General features: G+C 42.8%; 1 protein-coding gene across 2 annotated transcripts in view; it reads left to right on the top strand.

Moving 5' to 3' along the window:
- The window catches only part of PHRF1 (PHD and ring finger domains 1), a 42835-nt gene extending 22191 nt beyond the window's left edge, over window positions 1-20644 (top strand). For both annotated transcript variants that reach the window (XM_054026960.1, XM_054026961.1), the window contains 8 exons: window positions 2343-2530; window positions 3876-3995; window positions 7024-7178; window positions 8851-11649; window positions 12975-13051; window positions 13696-13956; window positions 15957-16085; window positions 19666-20644. In XM_054026960.1, coding sequence (XP_053882935.1) covers window positions 2343-2530; window positions 3876-3995; window positions 7024-7178; window positions 8851-11649; window positions 12975-13051; window positions 13696-13956; window positions 15957-16085; window positions 19666-19803 — 3867 coding nt within the window. In that variant the 3' untranslated portion in view covers window positions 19804-20644. The remainder of the gene's footprint in view (window positions 1-2342; window positions 2531-3875; window positions 3996-7023; window positions 7179-8850; window positions 11650-12974; window positions 13052-13695; window positions 13957-15956; window positions 16086-19665) is intronic.
- Window positions 20645-20845: the final 201 nt, after the last annotated feature.

Raw genomic sequence — 20845 nt, 5'->3', positions numbered from 1 at the left:
CTGACCTCTGTTTGCCAGAAGCTGGGAATGAGCGAAAGGGGATGGATCACTTGATGATTACCTGTTCTGTTCATTCCCTCTGGGGCAGCTGGCATTGGCCACTGTTGGAAGACAGGATACTGGGCTAGATGGACCCTTGCTCTGACCCAGTAGGGCCATTCTTATGTTCTTATTTATCATTACAGTATTTTTATTACATTATGAAAATGGTAACACTCTTCCAAGATCTCACTTTCATAGCTTCTATCACTTTGAATAAGCCTGTTATAAGACAAGGCTCCTATGTTTCATCAAGGAGTATCAGATGTGAAACAGCATGAAGGTATTTAAGAAGCCAACTCAAAAAGTTCCTCCTACACAAGCATTCAGGTCTTGAGCAGTCCAGACAAACGACGCACACATTACAACAAAGCTTAAACTTGTTCATCATAATAATTTTAAAAACAATACTAGCTGCCTATTTAATTTTAAAAACAGCAAAAAATATCCACCTCCCTTTCTATTTCTTATAAGGAGTCTTGAAGTTTAAATCTCCTCAGTGTGATAGACATGCTTGCTTTGATCCTCTTAGCTCTTGGAAGTCCAGGGGCTCCAGGCTGCTGGCCCCGTGCTGCCCAGGATCCCTAGGGACAGCTCTGTCCACCATTAGGGAATTTTTTTCCAAGAACCCCCTGTTACATTTTGTGAACCCCCAGGGGTTCTCAAACCCCAGTTTGGGAACCACTGTCCTAGGAGAATGCTACTTATCAGAGAAGCTTTTTTTTCATCTATTTACTACTCAATACTGTCTTCAGTAAATTTAGAACATAAGAGTGGCCATACTGGGTCAGGCCAAAGGTCCATATAGCCCAATATCCTGTCTTCTGACAGTGGTCAATGCCAGGTGCCCCAGAGGGGATGAACAGAACAGGTAATCATCAAATGATCTATCCCCTGTCGCCCATTCCCAGCTTCTGGCAAACAGAGGCTAGGGACACCATTCCTGCCCATCCTGACTAATAGCCATTGATGGACCTATCCTGCATGAATTTATCTAGTTCTTTTTTGAATCCTGTTATAGGCTTGGCCTTCACAACATCCTCTGGCACAGTCTGCCTGGGACTTAACTATCTTGAGTAGTTTTGTATCGTCTGCAAATTTTGCCACCTCACTGTTTACCCCTTTTTCCAGATCATTTATGAATATGTTGAATAGGACTGGTCCCAGTACAGACTCCTGGGGGACACCACTATTTACCTCTCTCCATTCTGAAAACTTATTCCTACCCTTTGTTTCCTATCTTTTAACCAGTTACCAGTCCCTCTTATTCCATGACCGCTTAATGTTGAGAGTGCTAGTGTGCCTACTGTAGCACTGTATGAGAAGAGCTTCATCATGTTTCTGATCTGGACCAGTAGTGCTAGGGATTGAACATTCTTCCCCTAACTCTTCCACTGAAATCCCTGGGAAACCGGAGTTTCTTCACTTCTTCTGCAGTATGGGAGAATGGGAAGTTAGTCTACTTGAACTAACTTCTAAGCATATTTGCGTGGCTTGCTGCCAAACCCTGGAATTAAACATACGGTTCACTGTATAAACTGAACCCTGCAGATTTCACACTGCTCTCTTGCCAATAAACTGCTACTCTTGTTTGACACCAGTCCACGCTCACTTGAAATGTGAGTCTCCATCACCCTCTGTTTCTAAGCCCACTGATTAAGCTATGGAATTTTTGCATCGATATCAAACTTAAGGGTATGTCTACACTGCAAGCAGTACAGTGGCACAACTGCAATGCTGCAGCTTGTCATACTCTGCTTTAAGTGGTGGTTATTCCCTACAGTTATAACTTTCCCTTGCCACAGTCTTTAGACTAGTTAAGATAATGTGGAGTTTGATAGCATCCCTTTTGAATGACAGACTCTTGTGTTAAGGTATTGTATTTCAGAAATTGAAATGACCACTCAAGTTAATGTAATATGTGCAACTTACCGAGTACGTATGTAAAATTACCCTCATCAACCTATGCAAGTTCCATTATACTGTCTATAATACACTAAATAAAAATAGTAAACAATGCAGTCCTCACCATATCAGATGTATACTACTGAGAGAAGTTAGGGCCTCTAACACACAGCACACTCATGCCCAACACCTGCAGGCCTCGCGCATTCTTAAACTGCTTGCTCTGCAAACTTCACCCCAAATCAAAGTAAAATATGTTTTTGTAAACTGCCACATGCTTTTAGTGCCAGGTATCACCGCCTCTTCCCTCCTTGCTCTTGTAGCTAATTTGGATGTTGATAGAAGCCTGTCTTACAATGCATAGTAGTCAACAACTTTTTTTTTCCTCACCTGTCCAGGTGAAAAATGAGGTCACTGCTCGCTCCCGTATTGCAAGAACTCTTGGGCTTGGTAGACCTGTACGTGGAGCTTCAATCCCTTCTGTATATAAACCAATAGAACCCTCACTTGGCCTTATGAGAGCAGATATTGGTGCAGCTTCTCTGTCTGTGTTTGGAGATCCCTATGAACTGGACCCATATGACAGGTAAGATCTTGGGATCAAGACCACAGATCTGATGATTTCTCAGATGTGTGTTAATGCTGTTAAAATATTTTAATACTAAATATCTGGTTTCCTTCAAAATTAAATATTTCAAATATATATGTTTTTGGAGGGAGGTCAGAATTAAGGCTAAGATTATGTCACAGAGGTCATGGAAGTCACAGATTCCGTGAATTCCAGAATTCTGTGACATTTTCTGCCTTAATCCTGGGGCAGTGGAGCTGGAGCTGTCGGGTGGCAGGGGCCCACCACACCTCTGAGCTGCTGTGGGGGGCGGATGCTGGATCACCCCCCACCGCTGCAGCAGGGCTCAGGCTTGGGGTCACATCACCCCCTCAGTACCATTTTGTCACTGTTATTTTTAGTAAAAGTCAGGGACCGGTCATAGGCTTCCATGAATTTTTGTTTATTGTCCATGACCGGTCCCTGACTTTTACTAAAAATAATAGTGACAAAATCTTAGCCTTAGTCATGATATTTACCAGTAATATAAAACTACAGAACAAAAGATGACTAGTGGTTGTGCCCAGTTTCAGACTTTTTAGAGGGGCCTGATTTTCAGAAATTGCTGAGTATATCCACCCTCTGAAAATTAGGCTTTTTTCAGAAGTGTCAGGTTGGGCATACAAAAATCATTAGTCACTTTTGTCATTTGTGTGTGAAGCTACGTAAGTGTCTTTAGAATCTGATTCTTGTTAACTAACTAGTGACTGACTGTGATATTCTTTATTAAGAAGTAGTTAGCAAATTTTGGGGGGTATAATGATGCAGTGCCTTAACTCTAAAAGTACAATGAATCTGTGGCGTTATATAGGTCTCTTCTCTCTCATTTCCCTTCAATTTTTAAACCTTGAATCAGAAGAAATCCCGCCAGATCTTGTCAAAATGCCACTTCTGAGTCACTTAATCTCATGAATAAATCTGAAACCCCTTTTTAAAGCTTAATCTTAAATTGAAAAGCATATTTGACTATTGTCATTAAAGGGATACTGCCCATTTGAAGACTAATATATTTTAGAAAAGATTTAAAGACTGTTTCCAATAAGACACCTTCCCTTGAATAGCTCCCTAACTTTTGTAATTTTATAGTTGCATTTACCTATATGTTTTAAAAAAAAAAAATCTTTCCTGTTGCAGTTTGGGACACCCATACAAACAAGTATAAAGAACTATTGTACGCAAAACGTTAGGAAAAAAGTTTCCTCCCTTTATTTTGGTTATGTTCTTTCAGGTCTAGTAGCCTTCACTGTGATGGCAAGAGTAGATAATTGTTTAAACAAGGGTTTTTAAGTTGACAGTTTCTCTTTGTGTTTGTTTGTGTCTGCAGTAATGAAGAGATTGCAGCCAACCCAGCTTCACCTGTGAGCGCCAAAAGGAGAATTCTTTCCCAGTCTGCATTAAGATCTCATCGGCCTGTGGCTAGACCAGTTTCTGTGGGACTTTCTGGGTGAGGCAGACAAATTATTATTTTTTTTTAATTGTATAAAACAGACATTATAGAAGGAATCTGGGTTATAAGATTGCGTGAGCTTTTCTGGGTATCCAGAATCAGAGCACATTTTGGCCCTTCTTGGGCAGTTACTAAGGAACTATAATTAAGGCTCCGTGTTTGTCATGGAGGTCACGGAAGTCATGGATGCGTCTGGTCTGGGGGCCCCCTGAGCAGCTCAGGCAGCCCCCAGGCCAGGTGCACTGGCCGCTGCTGGGGCAATCTTGGGCCCTCCCTTTCCCCCCAGCAACAGGAGTTTGGGTGTGGGGGAGCTCAGGGCTGGGGGTTGGGGTGCGGGGCAGTGCTTACTTCAGGGTGCTCCCCAAAAGGGCAACAGGAACTCCCCTCCCTCAGCTCCTAGCTCCACATGTTGTCGCTGCCTGCAGGCACCGCCCCTGCAGCTCCCATTGGCTGGGAACCGTGGCCAATGGGAGCAGCAGACCTGGGGCTTGGGGTGGAGCGGAGGCAGCTCATGGAGCTAGGAGCTGGGGTTGCTTCTCAGGAGTTGGGTAGAGAGCTTGCCCCAGCCCCACCAATCCTTTGCCCCCACAAGCACCTGCGGCACCCCCCACACCGCAACGCTCCCCCCCAGAGCACCCGGCATGCCCCACAGCTCCTGCTGCGTCCCCCTACCGTGCCCACCACTTCCCCATGGCCACCCTCCTAAGCTGCCCTCACCCCCCCATTTTAGTCAAAGGCATATAGTAAAAGTCACAGGCCGAGAATTTTTGTTTATTGCCTGTGACCTGTCCATGACTTTTACTAAAAATACCTGTGACTAAAACATAGCCTTAACTATAACACAGTTTACACTAATAACAGTTCAATTAATGTAGTTACATTGAGACACCTGCAGTTGGAGGATTTTTTTTTTTCATAATTTTTTTTTTAAGGCACTTAGCCTTGTGCTTTAAACTCTGATATGCTTTCTTTGGCTGTATTTCCTCGTGATTCACTCTATCCCATTTTTTACATCACCCTTGCTTGCTTCTCATTCAGTAGATCTAACTAACATATTGAAATTTGGAAGTTATCCCTTCTTGTTCTGATGTGGTCTGGCCATTTTTTACTTTAAATGTTGCATTTTAAACATATGTCTGGGAACACTGAGCAGCCCTGCAGTCTCTCTCAATTAAAAATTGTGTCTGAGAAGTGGTGTGCACCACAAAAAAGGATCCTCGTATTGCACTTCAGAAGGGTGGGCACATAACTGGTTCTAAATAATGTGGTGCAACAAGCTGCATATAACCTGAGGAGGAGATCAGTAAACTAGCAGATGATTTGGGTGACTAATCTGTTTCCTCTGCCATTTGGTAGAGTTTAGAAGGAGACTGAGGAATGAGTGTTCACTTTCAACCTCTGCTTATATATACTGGGCAGTCAATGATTCAGCTTTCCTCTGTTCAAATAAGCAGCAGAATATTTGGGACAATATCCTTTTAATAAACTAAACAGGATTGGAATGCTGGAACTGGGACATTCCGTTGCAGTTGAATGGAGGAGTTGGCTGAAGGAAGTGCAGTGAGAGCTTCAGGATTCCAGTGTGTTGGTGGCTGGGGGGGACGGGACTGAGATGAGCGAATGTGGAGAGTCCAGGGACAGATTAGGGGTGTGAGTGAAAGGAAAAAGGAGAGTAAAAAAAATCACTAGAGCAAGGAGAAAGCGAGTGTGGGGGAGAGAAGATGAAAAACACACACACACCCACACACCACCTCCGCGCCCTCCCATCCCCTTCCCCTGGAAAAATAAGGGAGCTGCAGGTTGTCATCTCACTGCCCCGGTGATATGATGGGTTTAAGAATAACGTGCTCGTGCCTCTTGGCTACTTGGTATTTTTCTCCACTTTCCCACCTCTTGTTTGGAGGAAGAGGTTTTGGGAAGTCTCAGTGATCCTGTGGGATGGCTTTGGGGGTAGCTTCTTGTTCAGAAGGCAGAATTACTTACCTGTAATTCAGCATTTCTGAAGACATCACTTAACTGGATTACTGCACCTCTTCCAATCAGAGCTGGGAGGCAAACATTTTTACATTATGTGGTAGTTCTGTCATATAGGCATATACTTCTGGCATAAATAATACTTTAAAGGTTGGACTGTTGTTTGCTTTGTGTTCATCGTGAACTGAAGTGGAGTGCCCCAAAAGGCACTGAGGCACTGGCACTTGGTCTGTCCTTCAGATATGCCTGCGGGTGCCTCAGTGGGCCAATAATATTTGAGAGTTATGGAAGTTTTAGAAACAAGACCCAAGAGTGTAGGCATCAAGTAAAATGATGTCTCCAGAGGAGACAAAGTATAGGTAAGAAATTTCCCTAATGGTTAGGTAATGCAGGGAGAGGGCTTAATGTTGTCTATAGTTGAGCCCATTAATATGGCTCTTGGGTTTAATTTATCATGCACTTCGATTCCTTTACAATAGGTGCCCATAAACCACTAAGTTAACTTAAGTAAATTCTTTGAGATAGTAATTTAGGTCTGCTGAGAAGTAAACTGGTAGAACTGCTGGAATGGGGAGGAAAGGTTGAGATAGACCAGACCAGCTATGATGGGAGATATGCTTATGATAAACTTCAGAATGACACTTTATGGTGGTTAAAAAAATTAATAAGGTCTTCATAAAAAATGTGTAGTTTTTCAAACAATTGAGTGACACTCCCAAGTAGTGTGGTGGCTGAAGGCATTTAGCTTTAATTCTGATCTCATGCTGCACAGCAGACCTAAGACATGCAGGTATCTGATATAGCCACTCACTTTGCCATTATAGGGCACCAGTCCAGAGAGTAGGTATTTTGACCATCTCTCAGCAGAGGGAGGCAGAAGCTGAATGCCTTTTGTGAAGCCAACTCCTATAAAGGGAACTGTACTGGCTGAGCGCACCATTCCTTTGCATGCACCCGATAGCTGATCTTAGTTTCATTGTAATATAATCCATTTGTGTAGTCCGAGAGCACTGTAAAGGTAAGGAAAATGTAACCCTTCTGTAATATGCAGGAGAAGTGTGCCTGTCTTGATTCCTGATCAAGAAACCGAAGCTCCCCCTGCGCCTGACCTGTTGGGAAGCATCCTGTCTGGGCAGAGCCTCCTCATGATGAGTGGGTCTGATGTGGTCATCAACAGAGATGGCTCACTAACAGCAAAGAGGGCAGGTGAGGTTTTGGCTTCTCAGTTCTTAATTAACTGTTTGGTATTTAGTCACATGGGTCTCTATCCTGCAAACACTACATATGTGCTTAACTTTGAGCATATACATAAACGTTTACGGGATCAGGGCGGTAGGTATTAACTAGAGTAAAAATAATAAGTTTATGACATGTACACCCATGCTTCTGTTTTAATTGCATAGTGACAAGGTCATTGGAAGAACTGGTTTAATGGGAGGTGGTGGTTGTCACCTGTATAAGCAAATACCAAATTCACAGTCCATTTTGGTTGATTTCACAGTCATAGGAATTTAATAATCGTAAATTTAATGATTTCAGCTAGTGAAATCTGAAATTTCACGATGTTGTAATTGTAGGGGTCCTGACCCAAAAAGGAGTTGTGTGTGTGTGTGTGTGTGGGGAGGGGGATCGCAAGGTTGTTGTAGGGGGTGTTGTGGTACTGCTACCCTTACTTCTGCGCTGCTGTTAGTGGTGGCGCTACCTTCGTTGCTGGGCGGCTGGAGAGCGGTGGCTGCTGGCTGGGAGCCCAGCTCTGAAGGCAGAGCTGCTGCCAGCAGCAGCACAGAGGTAAGGATGGCATAGTATGGTACAGTATTGTCCCTTACTTCTCCATGGCTTCCTCCAGAGCTGGGCCCTCCGTAAGCAGCCGCCAATCTCTGGCCATCCAGCTCTGAAGGCAACAGCACAGGAGTATGGGTGGCATGGTATGGTATTGCCAAACTTACTTCTGTGCTGCTGCTGGCAGGGTGCTACCTTCAAAATTGGGCACCCAGCCAACAGCCACCGCTCTCTGGCTGCCCAGCTTTGAAGGCAGTGCAGAAGTAAGGGTGGCACTACTGTGACTCTAAAATAACCTTACAACTCCCTTTTGGGTCAGAACTCTCAATTTGAGAAATGCTGGTCTCCCCCTGTGAAATCTGTATAGTATGGGATAAAAGCACACACAAGGCCAGATTTCACGGTCCATTACATGTTTTCATGGCCGTGAATTTGGTAGGGCCCTATATATAAGTACTGCACTGTAGCTGTTTTGTCATTTGTCACAACTCTGAGTGAACTGGATGAAGCAAAGGGACCTTAAAACCCAATTTTCCTGGAATTTCACATGTTTACTGCCGCCTTATTTGTGAAATACACGGTGAATGGTATGAACAGACAGCTCAAAGTACAGCGATGAGGAGCTTGGCAAGAAAATTAAATTAAATACTTGGTAGAGTAGGTGCTGTATTCATATATTGAGGTACATTCACTCTCCTGACTTAATCATTCTTATCTTGGAAAATATCTGTTCATATTGAAATCTTAAACATAATTCTTAAAGCTAATTGTCCTTTAATTCCCCACATATCACTGTCGACATATGTTAATCAGTCTATGGCTAAAAGATTAGAAACAGTCTCATTATATGCCCTTTGGTGTTTCCAAGTGCACTTGCTACTCTACTAGTGATATTTGGTTGCCACAAAGACACCATTGTCCAACATAAGCCTTGAGCATTTGACTAAAATGGTACCGGGCATGGTGGCTTGCTGTTGCCAAGGATGCTTCAACAGGCAAAAGTGGAAGATTAAGACTAGTACAGAGTTAATGCTCCTTTCATTTTGGAATAAGAGGAGTAAATGTTGAAAAGATTATCTTTTTCTTTTGTATGTTTTAGTTCCGTCACGGCAGAGAAACTCACTTAGTGACTTGAGGGTGGAAGATGGATTAGGAGAAAATCTTCAACCAAGTACATTGCACTCAGGGACCACAGCAAGCAGCTCCAGTGCAGAACCTTCAGTTTCGTTGGGGCTGAATCCTCACACCAGACCCACCTCATCAAGCTTATTTTCAACATCATCCTCATTAAGCAGGTTCAAGAAGGCAGAGAACCCCACACAGACAATAGCGGGGAGAGCAGCTGTTAGATTAGAATATTCAATGACTCCTAGATCTGTTCAGACTCTCAGTGTGGCAAATCTGAGCAGACCTGGTCTAAAATCAGATGAAATGCCTAGATTTAATGGGGATTCTAAACATGCTGTGCCCTCTTCGAAACCCTTCAACAATAACTCTAATTTGAGTTCAAAAAGTGTAGCTGTGAGACAGCTGCTACAACCAGCAGCTCCTAAGAGGATTGATATCTCTGAGCTTCCCAGGATACCAAAGATTAAAAAGGAAATTGTCAGCAGGCATTCAGAATCAGAACCTTCAGGGAACCAAAGCTGTGACATCCCCAATTCCTGTATAACCCAGCTGACTGGCAAAGGGAGCACTAATCAGTCAGGAAAAGGTAGCAAGATGGAAAGCAACAAGTCAAATACCAAGGAATCTCAACAACAGACACACACAAGTGGAGGCTCTTTTTCCACAAATACAGGTGTCTATGGAAGTACAACACTGTTGGGGTCATCAAGGAGTAAAGGTGTAAGCTCTTCTTTTGAGAGCTTTAAGATTAATATCCCTGGAAATGCAGGGCATTCCAGCAGACTGTCTAATCCTGGGTTTTGTAATACCTTCCGCCCTGTAGACAACAAAGTGGAACAGAGAGAGAATCCTTCCCCTCTCTTCTCAATTAAAAAACCAAAGCAGATCAAAAGTGAAATATTATACGATCCCTTTGATCCAACAGGCTCAGATTCAAGTTCAACAAACAGCAGTCCTGAAAGGCTTGTCTCAGGAGTGCCGCTAACAAACATCACCAGAACCATTTCGATTGAAAATCCCAGAGTTCAAACATTTCAAACTGTACGTCGTTTTACCCCTTACACGGTAGAAAATATCTTTGGATCGGGTGCTGAATCATCTGATGTTCCATCAAGTAACACAGAGTCTCATGATGATGTGACAATAGAGGGTAGGATTGTGGAACAGATCTCTGATACTGAACAAGAGAAAATGGATGAGGAAGAAGCGCAAAGCAGGCCCTGTACTTCATCTGCAGTCAAACGAACTTCTAACCTGGAGTATTTAGAAGAAGAAAGCAGAGAAAGTCCTAGTGTGTTCTTTGATGCAGGAGACCTAGCTAGAGCTAATGTGAAGCTGGAGCCAGATAGCCCCTCTAGTAATGATGGGCAACAAAAAATCCATAAAAGGGAACAAATGGAGAGAGAGTCACGTTCCCGATCCCGGTCAAACTCCAGCTCCCGAAGCCGGAAAAGATTGAAAAGAAAAAAGGCAGTTCTCAAAGAACATAAGAGAATCCCATCAAGGTCCAGGTCGAGAACACGCTCAAAGGAAAGAAGCTCCAGGTCCGCCTCTTGGTCAGCTGAAGAGGACTACAGCAAAATACACAAACTGAAATCCAAGAACAGGCGGTCGTCTAGTGATCGTTCAAGTAGTCATGAACGATCAAAAAAAAAGAAAGCAAAGGATAAAACGAAAGACAAAAAATCAAAAGGTTCCTGGTCCAGGGACAGAAAGAAATCCAGGTCACGCTCAGGGAGTCCTGACAGCTCTTCTTTTGAGTTTTATGAAAGCCGAAAAAAGAAAAGGCGATCTGGCTCTCGATCAAGAGGGAGAGAGCGTTCCCGATCAAATAGCATTGAGAGAACTAAAAGGCGGAAGCACAGGAGAGACAAAAGCTATGAGAGATATGATAAAAAAGATGGTAGCTCAAGGCCAAGGGAGAGAAAGAGATCAAGATCCAGGTCACGGGAAAGGAGAAAATGGAGATCTAGGTCGCCCTCTGTATCGAGGTCCAGGGAGCACAAAAGCACTAAATCTAGGGGGAAAAGACCACGATCTAGATCACGCTCCAAGGAAAGAAAGCACAAGCCAAAACAGGTGACATCACTTCCTCCTCCAGAGAAGGATCAGAGGTCGTCAGATGACAATGTATCCAGTGTTTTTGTGCATTGTCATTCTTTGAAACAAGAGCTGGAAGAGCCAACGCCAGAAGATGTTTCCTTAAACCTCCAATCAGCCATCATACCTGAAAAGGAGACGCCAAGCGAGACTGCTGTACATCATGAAAATGCCCAAGAGAGTGCAGAGATGGAGCACATTTCTGAGGATTTTACAAATGAAGCTGCCCCCCCGCTGCCAGAGAACACAAGTTTTCTTGCTTTACACGACAATATAGACGCTTCCCTTGAGAGGGAATTAATAGATGGGACTGATTCAGCTGTGGTTAGTAGCCACAATAGTGTGAACCTGGAGGAAACTACAACTAAAATAGAAGATATTGAAGAGTGTTCACCTCTAATAGAATCACCTCGAGAGAAGGAAGTTATTGTGCAGGATGAAAGTGAGGCAACACCAACCCAAAGCTTATCTGAAAATAAAGTTGCAGAGTGTGTGAAAGATGCTAATGATGAGTGTCCTGTGTTAGATAAAAAAGCCAATGATGTAAATAAACCTGAGCTGGAGGCAGTACCTCAGGGTCCTGTGTTGAAAGCTAAAGCACTTGTGAAAAGGGTTACATGGAATTTACAAGAGGAAGAAAGTGATGCATTGACTGCTGAAAAAACACCAAGTAAGTTTTTTTTTTTTTTTTTTTTTTTTTTTTTTGCAAAACAAACAAGTCATAACTAAGGATATGATTTGATCACAGATTCTGTGACTTTAACAGATCTCCTTGACTACTTCGGCTCAGGCTTCAGCCTCACCATGACCATACCATGATTTTGTACATTTTTACTATGACTTCTCTGGGAATTTTCCTAATTTTACTGTGACAAAATCATATCCATAATCATAATGCACTGAGTATGTTGTCTGTAAGGGACCGTGTCAGTGAAATAGAAAGCTGTCTCGCACTTCTGTAGTGAAACTCTGAAGAAAAGTCATTGTCATAACTGTGCATGTCTACCCTACAAGCAGCACAGCTGCAACTACACTGCATAGATAGTTGCTACAGCTATAGAAGGGTTTTTTCCATTGCTGTAGTAAATCCACCCTCGTGAGAAGCAGTAGCTAGGTAGTTGGAAGAATTCTTCCATCAGCCAGGCTGCATCTGCTTGCGGGGAGGAGGGGAGGGGTTGTGAAATTTTTCACAGCCCTGTGCGATGTAGCTGGGTCAATCTAATTTTTAGGTGCAGACCAGGTCTCTCATTGTCTAAAGTGACCAGTGGCACAAATAACTGCTCTTCACTCTTGTTCCTGCAGCACTAACACAGCGAAGAGGGATGTAACTGGATTTTGTTCCTTCTTGTGCATCAACTGAATTATTTGACAAGTTCCAATCAGTTATACTTGTGCAAACCCAGTAAAACAGTAGGCTTGCACAAGTGTCTCTTGGCTTGTAATTGAAAGGCAGTGAGATTGTTCAGGTGTAGCCACAGACCTTCTTTGTCCTGCGGAGCCTTGGTGCTGGGTGTGATTGTGATGGAAAGAATCCAGCTGGACTCTGAGCCCAGGTTGAGTTTGCAAGACTGAGAGAAAAACCATCTTTTCACTTAGCACATGCGATATGGAAATCATTGAGACAATATGAACATAGGCCGTCCCTGTCAGGCTGTTAAACTTCTTTCAGAGGAGAACTGCATCCCAAACATCTTAATGGGGCATAATTTTCAAAAAGTGATGAGCAGCCTCTAAAATTCAGGTGTTTCAAGCTGGTCACCCAAAATCACGAGTTACTTTTGAAAAAGTGGGCTAGTGTGTGTAATCAGATTTTCTTTTTGCATCTGAAAATCCTCACTTAGCAGAAGTTGTGAAATATAAAATTAGTCACTGCACAGAATTCTTTCTTAGCCAATCACAGTGCTAGATTTTTGCTTTTCTTACAGCTCACTTTGTACTTGTGATGAATTTGGGTTTTATCACTGTTCTTAAATGCTTTTTTCTTGGGAATTTTAGGGGTGCCGTTTTACAAACTTCAGAGAGCAAAGGAAGGGGCCTGGAAAGCAGAGGACTTGAGCCAAACATTAAATCAGGTGCAGTTAAATGAGCCTCCTCCAACCAATTATATGATTCCTGAGCCTATGTTTCCTGATCTAGATTCCTCTCAGGTTGGTTCCCACTCCAAAAGCGAAGTGTCATGGAAGGCCATTCCACCTCATCCGTGACCTCGTTGTGCCCCGCCCCTTCCATTACAGAATTCTGCTCCTTCCTCTGCGTGTAGTACATTCCATACAGCCCATGCACTTCAGCAATCCACTAACTGCTTATTCCTTCAAACCGTCCTCACACTTAGATTAAAAATCAAAGTTCATTCCTTTACTTTGCAATATACTTATAGCTTCTGCTTTCCAGCATTTATTTGCCCCCCAAAATCTTGCTTTTGAGGAACAAATTGTCTTGCTGTAAAACCCAGCTTTTTGGCCGTGGTTCATATTATACATGCTTGTCCATCTGTGCTGCCCACCAGTGAGAAGTTGAGTAGGAGTAGTGCTGGCTGCTGGAACACAGAAGTCTTGCTGTGGCATGGAAACCTCAGCCCTTTTGACTTAAAGAAATGTTTAGCAGTAAGTCACTTCTCTGTTTCAGTGGGTAAAAGCTGCTTTTAAATTCCCTAAACTCTGCTTTTCTGCACTGTAATATCAAGAAGCGTTTGCCAAAGAGTGTCTCTATTTCATAGGTGTACAGTCAAAACATACCTTTGACACCACCTCTGCCCTCAAGCCTGCCACCCTATGCACCAGTCAGTCAGCCCACAGTTCAGTTCATAATGCAGGGGAGTCTTCCTCTGCTTGGCTGTGTGGCAGGACAGAGTTTGACTCCAGAGCCAGACAGCCTGGCTACGGCTTCTGAACCAGGAAATCAGACTGCTTCGGTTGGAGACGTGGAAGAGAAAATCAAAGCACCTAACCCTCCACTGGATAAAACAAAAAATGAAGAAGTAAGTGAAAGCCCTGATGTTAACATATATTCAGAGTTATGTACTCAGGCTGTGCCAATCCCACTGTGGCATTTGTGTGTTCTCATAAATCATGAGCAACACTTTTGTGGCTTGTCACTATAATCAGAAATGAGAGATGAATGAGATGTTCTGTTTTGTTTAACTTGCTTTAGGGTCACAAATATTTCATTCCATGTGACTTCACTGGCCCTACTGCCACAGAGTGACTAACTTTGCTTTGGATCACTGTGCTACCAGTGGAACACTGGACCAAGCTCGTCTTTGGTTTATCTGGGTCTTCCTCTGTGTGACAACTCTTTTTTTGTGTCAGACCCCTTCCTAGGTCTCTGCCCTAGTTAGTTTCACTCTGCAGCTTCTGCTAGACCACAGGAGCAGACCTCTGTTGTAGCTGAATGCTCTTAGAAAGAGGAGGTGAGGCTCTTTTCTGCATAGCCATCTACCCCTCTCCCCTGCCCATCACAATGAAACTGATTAGGACTGCATCAAACCACCACAAGTGTGAAATTTCTCTGCAGGGGAGTTTGAGTGCAATTTAAAACATTTGGGATGCTTGACCTACTACCAAATGCCAAATGGTAAATTCCTGAAAGCCAGAATGTTCAAACTTGTATAAATACCTGAATTCATTCTCTTCTGTTTTGAAATGGACATAATTTGGCTACAGCAGAAGTCTATATACTTTAGTTAGAGAATCATAGAGATGTAGAGCTGGAGTGGACTTCAGGAGGTTATCTAGTCCATCCCCCTTTACTTAGGGACTTCAGGAGGTTACCTAGACCATCCCTGACAGGTAGTTTGTCTCACCTGTTCTTAAAAACCTCCAATGACAGAAATTCCACAGCCTCCTTCAGTAACTTATTCTAGTACTTAGCAGGAAAAACTTTCTAATAATAAGGATAACTATCTAAGGCCTGGTCCACACTAACCCCCCACTTCGAACTAAGGTACGCAAATTCAGCTACGTTAATAACGTAGCTGAATTCGAAGTACCTTAGTTCGAACTTACCGCGGGTCCAGACGCGGCAGGCAGGCTCCCCCGTCGATGCCGCGTACTCCTCTCGCCGAGCTGGAGTATCGGCGTCGACAGCGAGCACTTCCGGGATCGATCCAGGATCGATTTATCGCGTCTAGACAAGACGTGAGGGATCGATCCCAGAAGATCGATTGCTTACCGCCGGACCCGGAGGTAAGTGTAGACCTACCCTAACATAACCTAATTTCCTTTGCTATAGATTAAGTTCATTACTACTTGTCCTACCTGCATTATATCCACTGCTACTGCCTTGATGCTGAGTTGGGTTTCTTGATTATATTCACTATCTATCTTTGGGCCTGTAATAGTTATTAACACCTATGTGCAAGTCCTAAAAATCACTTTTACTATATCTACTGCTGGGTCCATAAAAAAATGGCTTACTAGCACTGAAAATCCATGACTGAGCAGCAATTTTTATGTAGTGTGAATTCAGTTACAACGGAAGAATTGTAAGCTGCTTTTGATGTGATTTGTAATACTTTATCTTGGAGATCTCTCTACTACCCATCTTTCCTGTGTAATGTTAGAGCTATTTGAAGTTGAAGTATTATCTTCCCAGCTGTGATTTGCCTTCATAAACAATCTCAGAGCCTTTTAGGTACTCTTTTTATCAATGGATGATGCTTCACATTCAAGGCTGCTGGATTAGGGAGGTTAGTCCAAAAAAATTAATAAACAAGTGAATTGAGGAATGACTGTCAAAATACAGTAGAACCCTCAGAGTAATTTAGCACTGAGCAGGGGTTCACTGAAGCAGGAATTGTAGTTTGCTCAACGTGTGACTTTCATTCTAGTTCGCTATAAGTGTGTTTCACTTCACTTGTAACTCTTTAAATCTTGAAATAAATCTTCACTTTGTCAGCTGACTTTTTAAATAGGGCTGGACTCCGGAGGCTGCTTACAGATAATCTTGGGTTACTCATTCTTCATTTTTGCTTTGTAGTATATGAAGAAACTCCACATGCAGGAGAGGGCTGTGGAAGAAGTGAAACTTGCCATTAAGCCCTTTTACCAGAAGAGGGAGATTACCAAGGAGGAATACAAAGATATTCTCCGAAAAGCAGTACAAAAGGTAAAAAAGGAAATGTTGACTTTTAAAACAGAAGGGGAACTGCGGACAGTTAGTGTCAAAGCTTGGATTACATTTACTGTAGTTGCATGCTGTAACAGAGTGGCAGATTCTAGAACTCTGCATGGGATCTTGCAGAGCTTTAACATAAGAACTAGGTGTTTTAGGCAGGTCTGATAAAATCACCTATTATTAAAGTTCTCTGACGCTTCCTATTTTAATACCCTGTTTTTCGGTTGCTAATAACTTTGCCAAGCTTTAACTGGTTGGGCTGAGATTTTCCATGTTGGGAGTCTGCCTCAGGCTGAATTTTCTTAGGAAAATTTCAGCCGAAACAGTCTCATTTCCAAGAATGAGCTAGGGAAGTATACGTTGTTTTTTCTCCTGCTAAATTCTGTGATCTTTTCTTGGAACAGCTCATGTCCCCAAGCTTTGGAGCAGGGACTTGAATTTTGGCAGGAGGTGGCCTTCACATCGAGGATGTGCCTTTTGCCATCTCCCTGAAGATCTGCCCAAGTTGTAAGCCTTTGAAAAATCGCAGTTCACGCATACTTGGATTTCTTTAGTTTTAGCTTGTAAAATGGAAGAAGATTTTAACTTCACTGAGCTCATTTGAGCCTCTCTCAGCCTCTTAGTGCTGACCAGGCTGCGCATGCACCATCCCCACAGAGAGGCTGAGCATGCTCACTCCAGCCCAGGGCTCCAGGGGCAAAGTCAGACTTTCCTTGAAATGGTTGCTCCCAGCTGCTCTGGGGTGGGCGGGGCATTGGCAGTGAGAGCAGGGAGCCTGTCTCTTCTGCACTCTCAATGACCCCTCCCTGCTGGCATCCATGTAACTTGTCTGATTCAAATGCAGAGGGAATAAAAACTGGACTGGGGGAGAGCAAGGTTAGATTCAGGCTTGGAGTCTGAGACTGGGAGGGAATGGGTGAGGGAGAAAAATTGGCACAGGCTGGGAAGAGACTGAGATTGGGAGCTGCAGGGGAGGTTAGGCTGAGACTGGTTGGGCAAGGAGACAGATTTGAAACCAGGGGGAGGGAGACTGGAACTAGGAGCTAATGGGGGAAATGGAGGGGTGGAGAACAAGAGTTGGGGGTGGACCATTGATATTGGATGAGGAGACTGGGCTAGCTAGGCTGGGCAAGGAGCCAGGGATGGATGGGGTAGGCAAAAGGAGGCTGAAATTGAATAAGAGGAGAATGACTGTGAGTGGGAGTCAGTGAGGAGGAAGCGGGAGAGAGTGGACGAGAAACTGGGAGGAGGGAACTGTGAGAGGGAGAGATTGGGATTTAGGGAGCCTGGAGGGGGTTACTAGGATCGATGGGGCAAGGAGACTGGGGACTGATGAGTGGAACTGTAGATTGGGGGAAAAAGGCTAATGGTACTGGGATAAGGAGCCAGGGATATGTAAGAAACTGAACTGGGACAGGGCAGAAGGGATCAAGCTTGCAGGGAAACAGGCAAAATAGTCTGTGCCTACTAGATGATACTCACCTCCAGATTCTGGAATAGAATCAGAGATTCTTGAGTCTCGCCATTCCTCTGCTGTCAGCAAATATCAGTGAATTCTACTGGCACAGTATGCGTCTCATCCTAGTCTAAATGCTGGTCCCCATAGAGCAGGAGTCGGCAACCTTTCAGAAGTGGGGTGCCGAGTCTTCATTTATTCACTCTAATTTAAGGTTTCACGTGCCAGTAATACATTTTAACATTTTTAGAAGGTCTCTTTCTATAAGTCTGTAATATATAACTAAACTATTTTTGTATGTAATATAAATAAGGTTTTTAAAATGTTTCAGAAGCTTCCTTTAAAATTAAATTAAAATGCAGAGCCCCCCAGACTTGCTGGCCAGGACCCGGGCAGTGTGAGTGCCACTGAAAATCAGCTCGCGTGCCGCCTTTGGCACGTGTGCCATAGGTTGCCTACCCCTGTGATAGAGGGTGACAACTTACTACTATCAGGTAGTCTATTAGGTCTGTGCAGTTGATGCAAAGGTTTTAACCCTGCTGTTGACCTATGGGGGTGTGTACATGATGCCACGTAATTGAATTTCTATACTTTCAATTTGCTTTGTTGAAAAACCTAGGAAATTACACACAGACTACATTTTAAAAAAACATTAAGGTTGGAAAGTCAAGTACTCAGTTAGGAAATGCCAGAATATAGGTTGCTTGTGCAACCTGAATTCTGCCCTTTTGTGTGTGTTCATTATGATGCAGTCTTTAATTACATGATCATGCAGTACAGTGCTCAGTTCTTGAGCAGCTTTTAATATTTTGTTTTATGCTTACTGTTCTGTGTGTGGCTTTAGGCCTTATTTGTTGCTCACTAATCAAATTCTTCTTCCAAGACACAATTATTAATTTCCTCATGGGCTTTAATGGCGTTCATTACAATAGTATCCAAGTGCTTCACAAATATTATCTTCATAATACCTCTGTGTGGTGGTGAGTGGTATTATCCCCATTTTGCAGATAGGCAACTGAGGCACGAGAAGCCAAAAGAATCCACTATTTTGAGTGCCCAATTTGAGAAACCTAGGAGCTGATTTTTCAGAGTTCTTAGCCTTGTATAGCACTTCATACATTCAAAGCACAGCTCCTGTTGACTTCATGCTCAGCACTTCTGCAAGTCAGCTACTCCGAAATTAAGGAACACATAATTATAGATCACCTGTGAAAAGTTTGGTTTAAGTGACTTGCCCAGCATTACATAGAAACTCTATGGCAGAGTCAGGGATGGAATCCAGTTCTCTAAGGTAGCTTTCAACTGCCTTAACCACGAGACTGTCCTTCCTCTTCCTGCAATCTCCTGACTCCTTCATTGCACACATTCCAACTTCTGCAAAAATTTAAGCTGACTGTCCTACAGACAACAGGCTGCTTCTCTACACAACCCTGATTCATTGCTAGAGCAGATCCATCCTGCTCCCTGAATAAGGTAGGAGGCCTGTGGAACATACAATATGTGGATCATGAGTTTAAAGACCATATCAAATGCATAAACACAAGGGAGCTGAATTAAGGTTGCACAGGCAACCTGAATTCTGGCATTTCCTAACTTTTGAGCGTTTGACTTTGCAACTGTAAAATGTTCTTTTAAATGTAGCTTTTTGTGTTTTTATTTTGGGTCACTCTGAGTCAGGATTTTGAGTTCTGCATAGACATGCAGAGATTTTTGCCAAGCCACTTTGATATTATATCCAATAAGCTTCATTGTAGGTACATAAGAGGAGTCAAAGTCTTTCTGAAATTATGAGAATCATGCTCCAGTGACAGAAATCCTCTAGGGAAAACCTCAGAGGAGCCCTTTCTGCGGAGCAAGCTTAGACTGACATCTATGTTCTGTTATGGTTGAGTTACTACTAAAGCCAGCTAAAGGATAGACTTGGAGTGCACACAGTGCTATATAGTGTCTGCTCACATGTTAATTTTTTATGCTTTTTATTAGCTAGTTTTTCATACTACACAATGAATGCATAATTGGGAAAGCAGGTCTGAAGTACAAGTGGTAGTTTGACACCCTTCTCACCCTTCTTGTAACAATATTTATTAACTGAATTACCTGTTTTTTGCTCTCTAGATTTGTCATAGCAAAAGTGGAGAAATCAATCCTATGAAGGTGGCCAATTTGGTAAAGGCATATGTTGAGAAATATAAACATATGAGGAAACACAAGAAGACAGACACTGAAGAAGATCTGCACGAAATGGAGAATTGAAGTAAGACCCATCATGAGACAAATTGGGGTTATTCTGGCCAAGGACATTCTTCTGGAGAGAATAAATAGTCTGCAGTTGCATCTCATTGAAAAGAAGACGTAAAGAAGCTGGATGTAATAGGATTTGTCTGCCGAAGGAAGCTTGAATTGTTTTCCACGTGGGAATAGAATTTCTTGTCTTGAATGAACTACAGTTGTAGATTCAAACGACATAAATCAAATGCCCCCAAACCAGCAGCATAGTTCAGCGGAGACTTAGAAAATATTAAACTTTGGGGGCTCTCAAGTTGCTACAGTTTTTAGGGTTTATTTTGATCACATTTTTGGTCTGTGCACCTGTCTTGCTAACAGTTTAAAACTGGACACCATTTTTATATTCAGTACATAAAGAGAGATACTGTTTCCATTGTGTTATTTATCAAACTCTGGATTGTCTTTAAAAACTTCTCATACGTTGATTTAATACTTGAAATGTGGTATTTTTAGCCTGCTCGATGGTGAGTGAAACTTTGACTCGCTCTCAGTCGTACAGGAGTTGCAAAAGTGAGCTAACCTTTATAAAGTGTCTTCAGAAAACACTGCTCAAGATGTGGCATTTATTTACATTCTGTTGAAGTATCTTGTTAACGAGAATCTTAATTTTTTTGAAGGGGGGGCAGATTATGTTGCAATTTTGTAAATAATGTGCCGATGGTTGTTTTTGCGTTTTACTAAACTGCCTTTCAGAGAAAACAAAGAGCAAAGATTGTGAATTTTTCAATAACAAGCTTGAGGAATGAGAGGGAACGATGTACAAATCAGAAATGTGACAGAATTTATAAAGTTATTTTGAATGGTTTTAGCCATGCAGAAAGTGTCATTTATTTGTCCTTATCCTTGCATCTTACTCTTTCAGTAGCTTTTCTGTATAAATCTCCACTCTTGGGTCTTAAAAGGATACCCCAGGCTCTATTTAAGGCCTGGCTTACATCTAAATATTAGATTGACCCAGCTACATCACTCAGGGCTGTGAAACATTTCATACCATCTGCAAAGTAGTTAG

This window comes from Malaclemys terrapin, chromosome 4, assembly GCF_027887155.1.
Source record: "Malaclemys terrapin pileata isolate rMalTer1 chromosome 4, rMalTer1.hap1, whole genome shotgun sequence".
In the NCBI taxonomy this organism is placed as follows: domain Eukaryota; kingdom Metazoa; phylum Chordata; order Testudines; family Emydidae; genus Malaclemys; species Malaclemys terrapin.
Note: the sequence above shows the minus strand (reverse complement) of the source record. Positions and strands in the feature narration are given on the sequence as shown.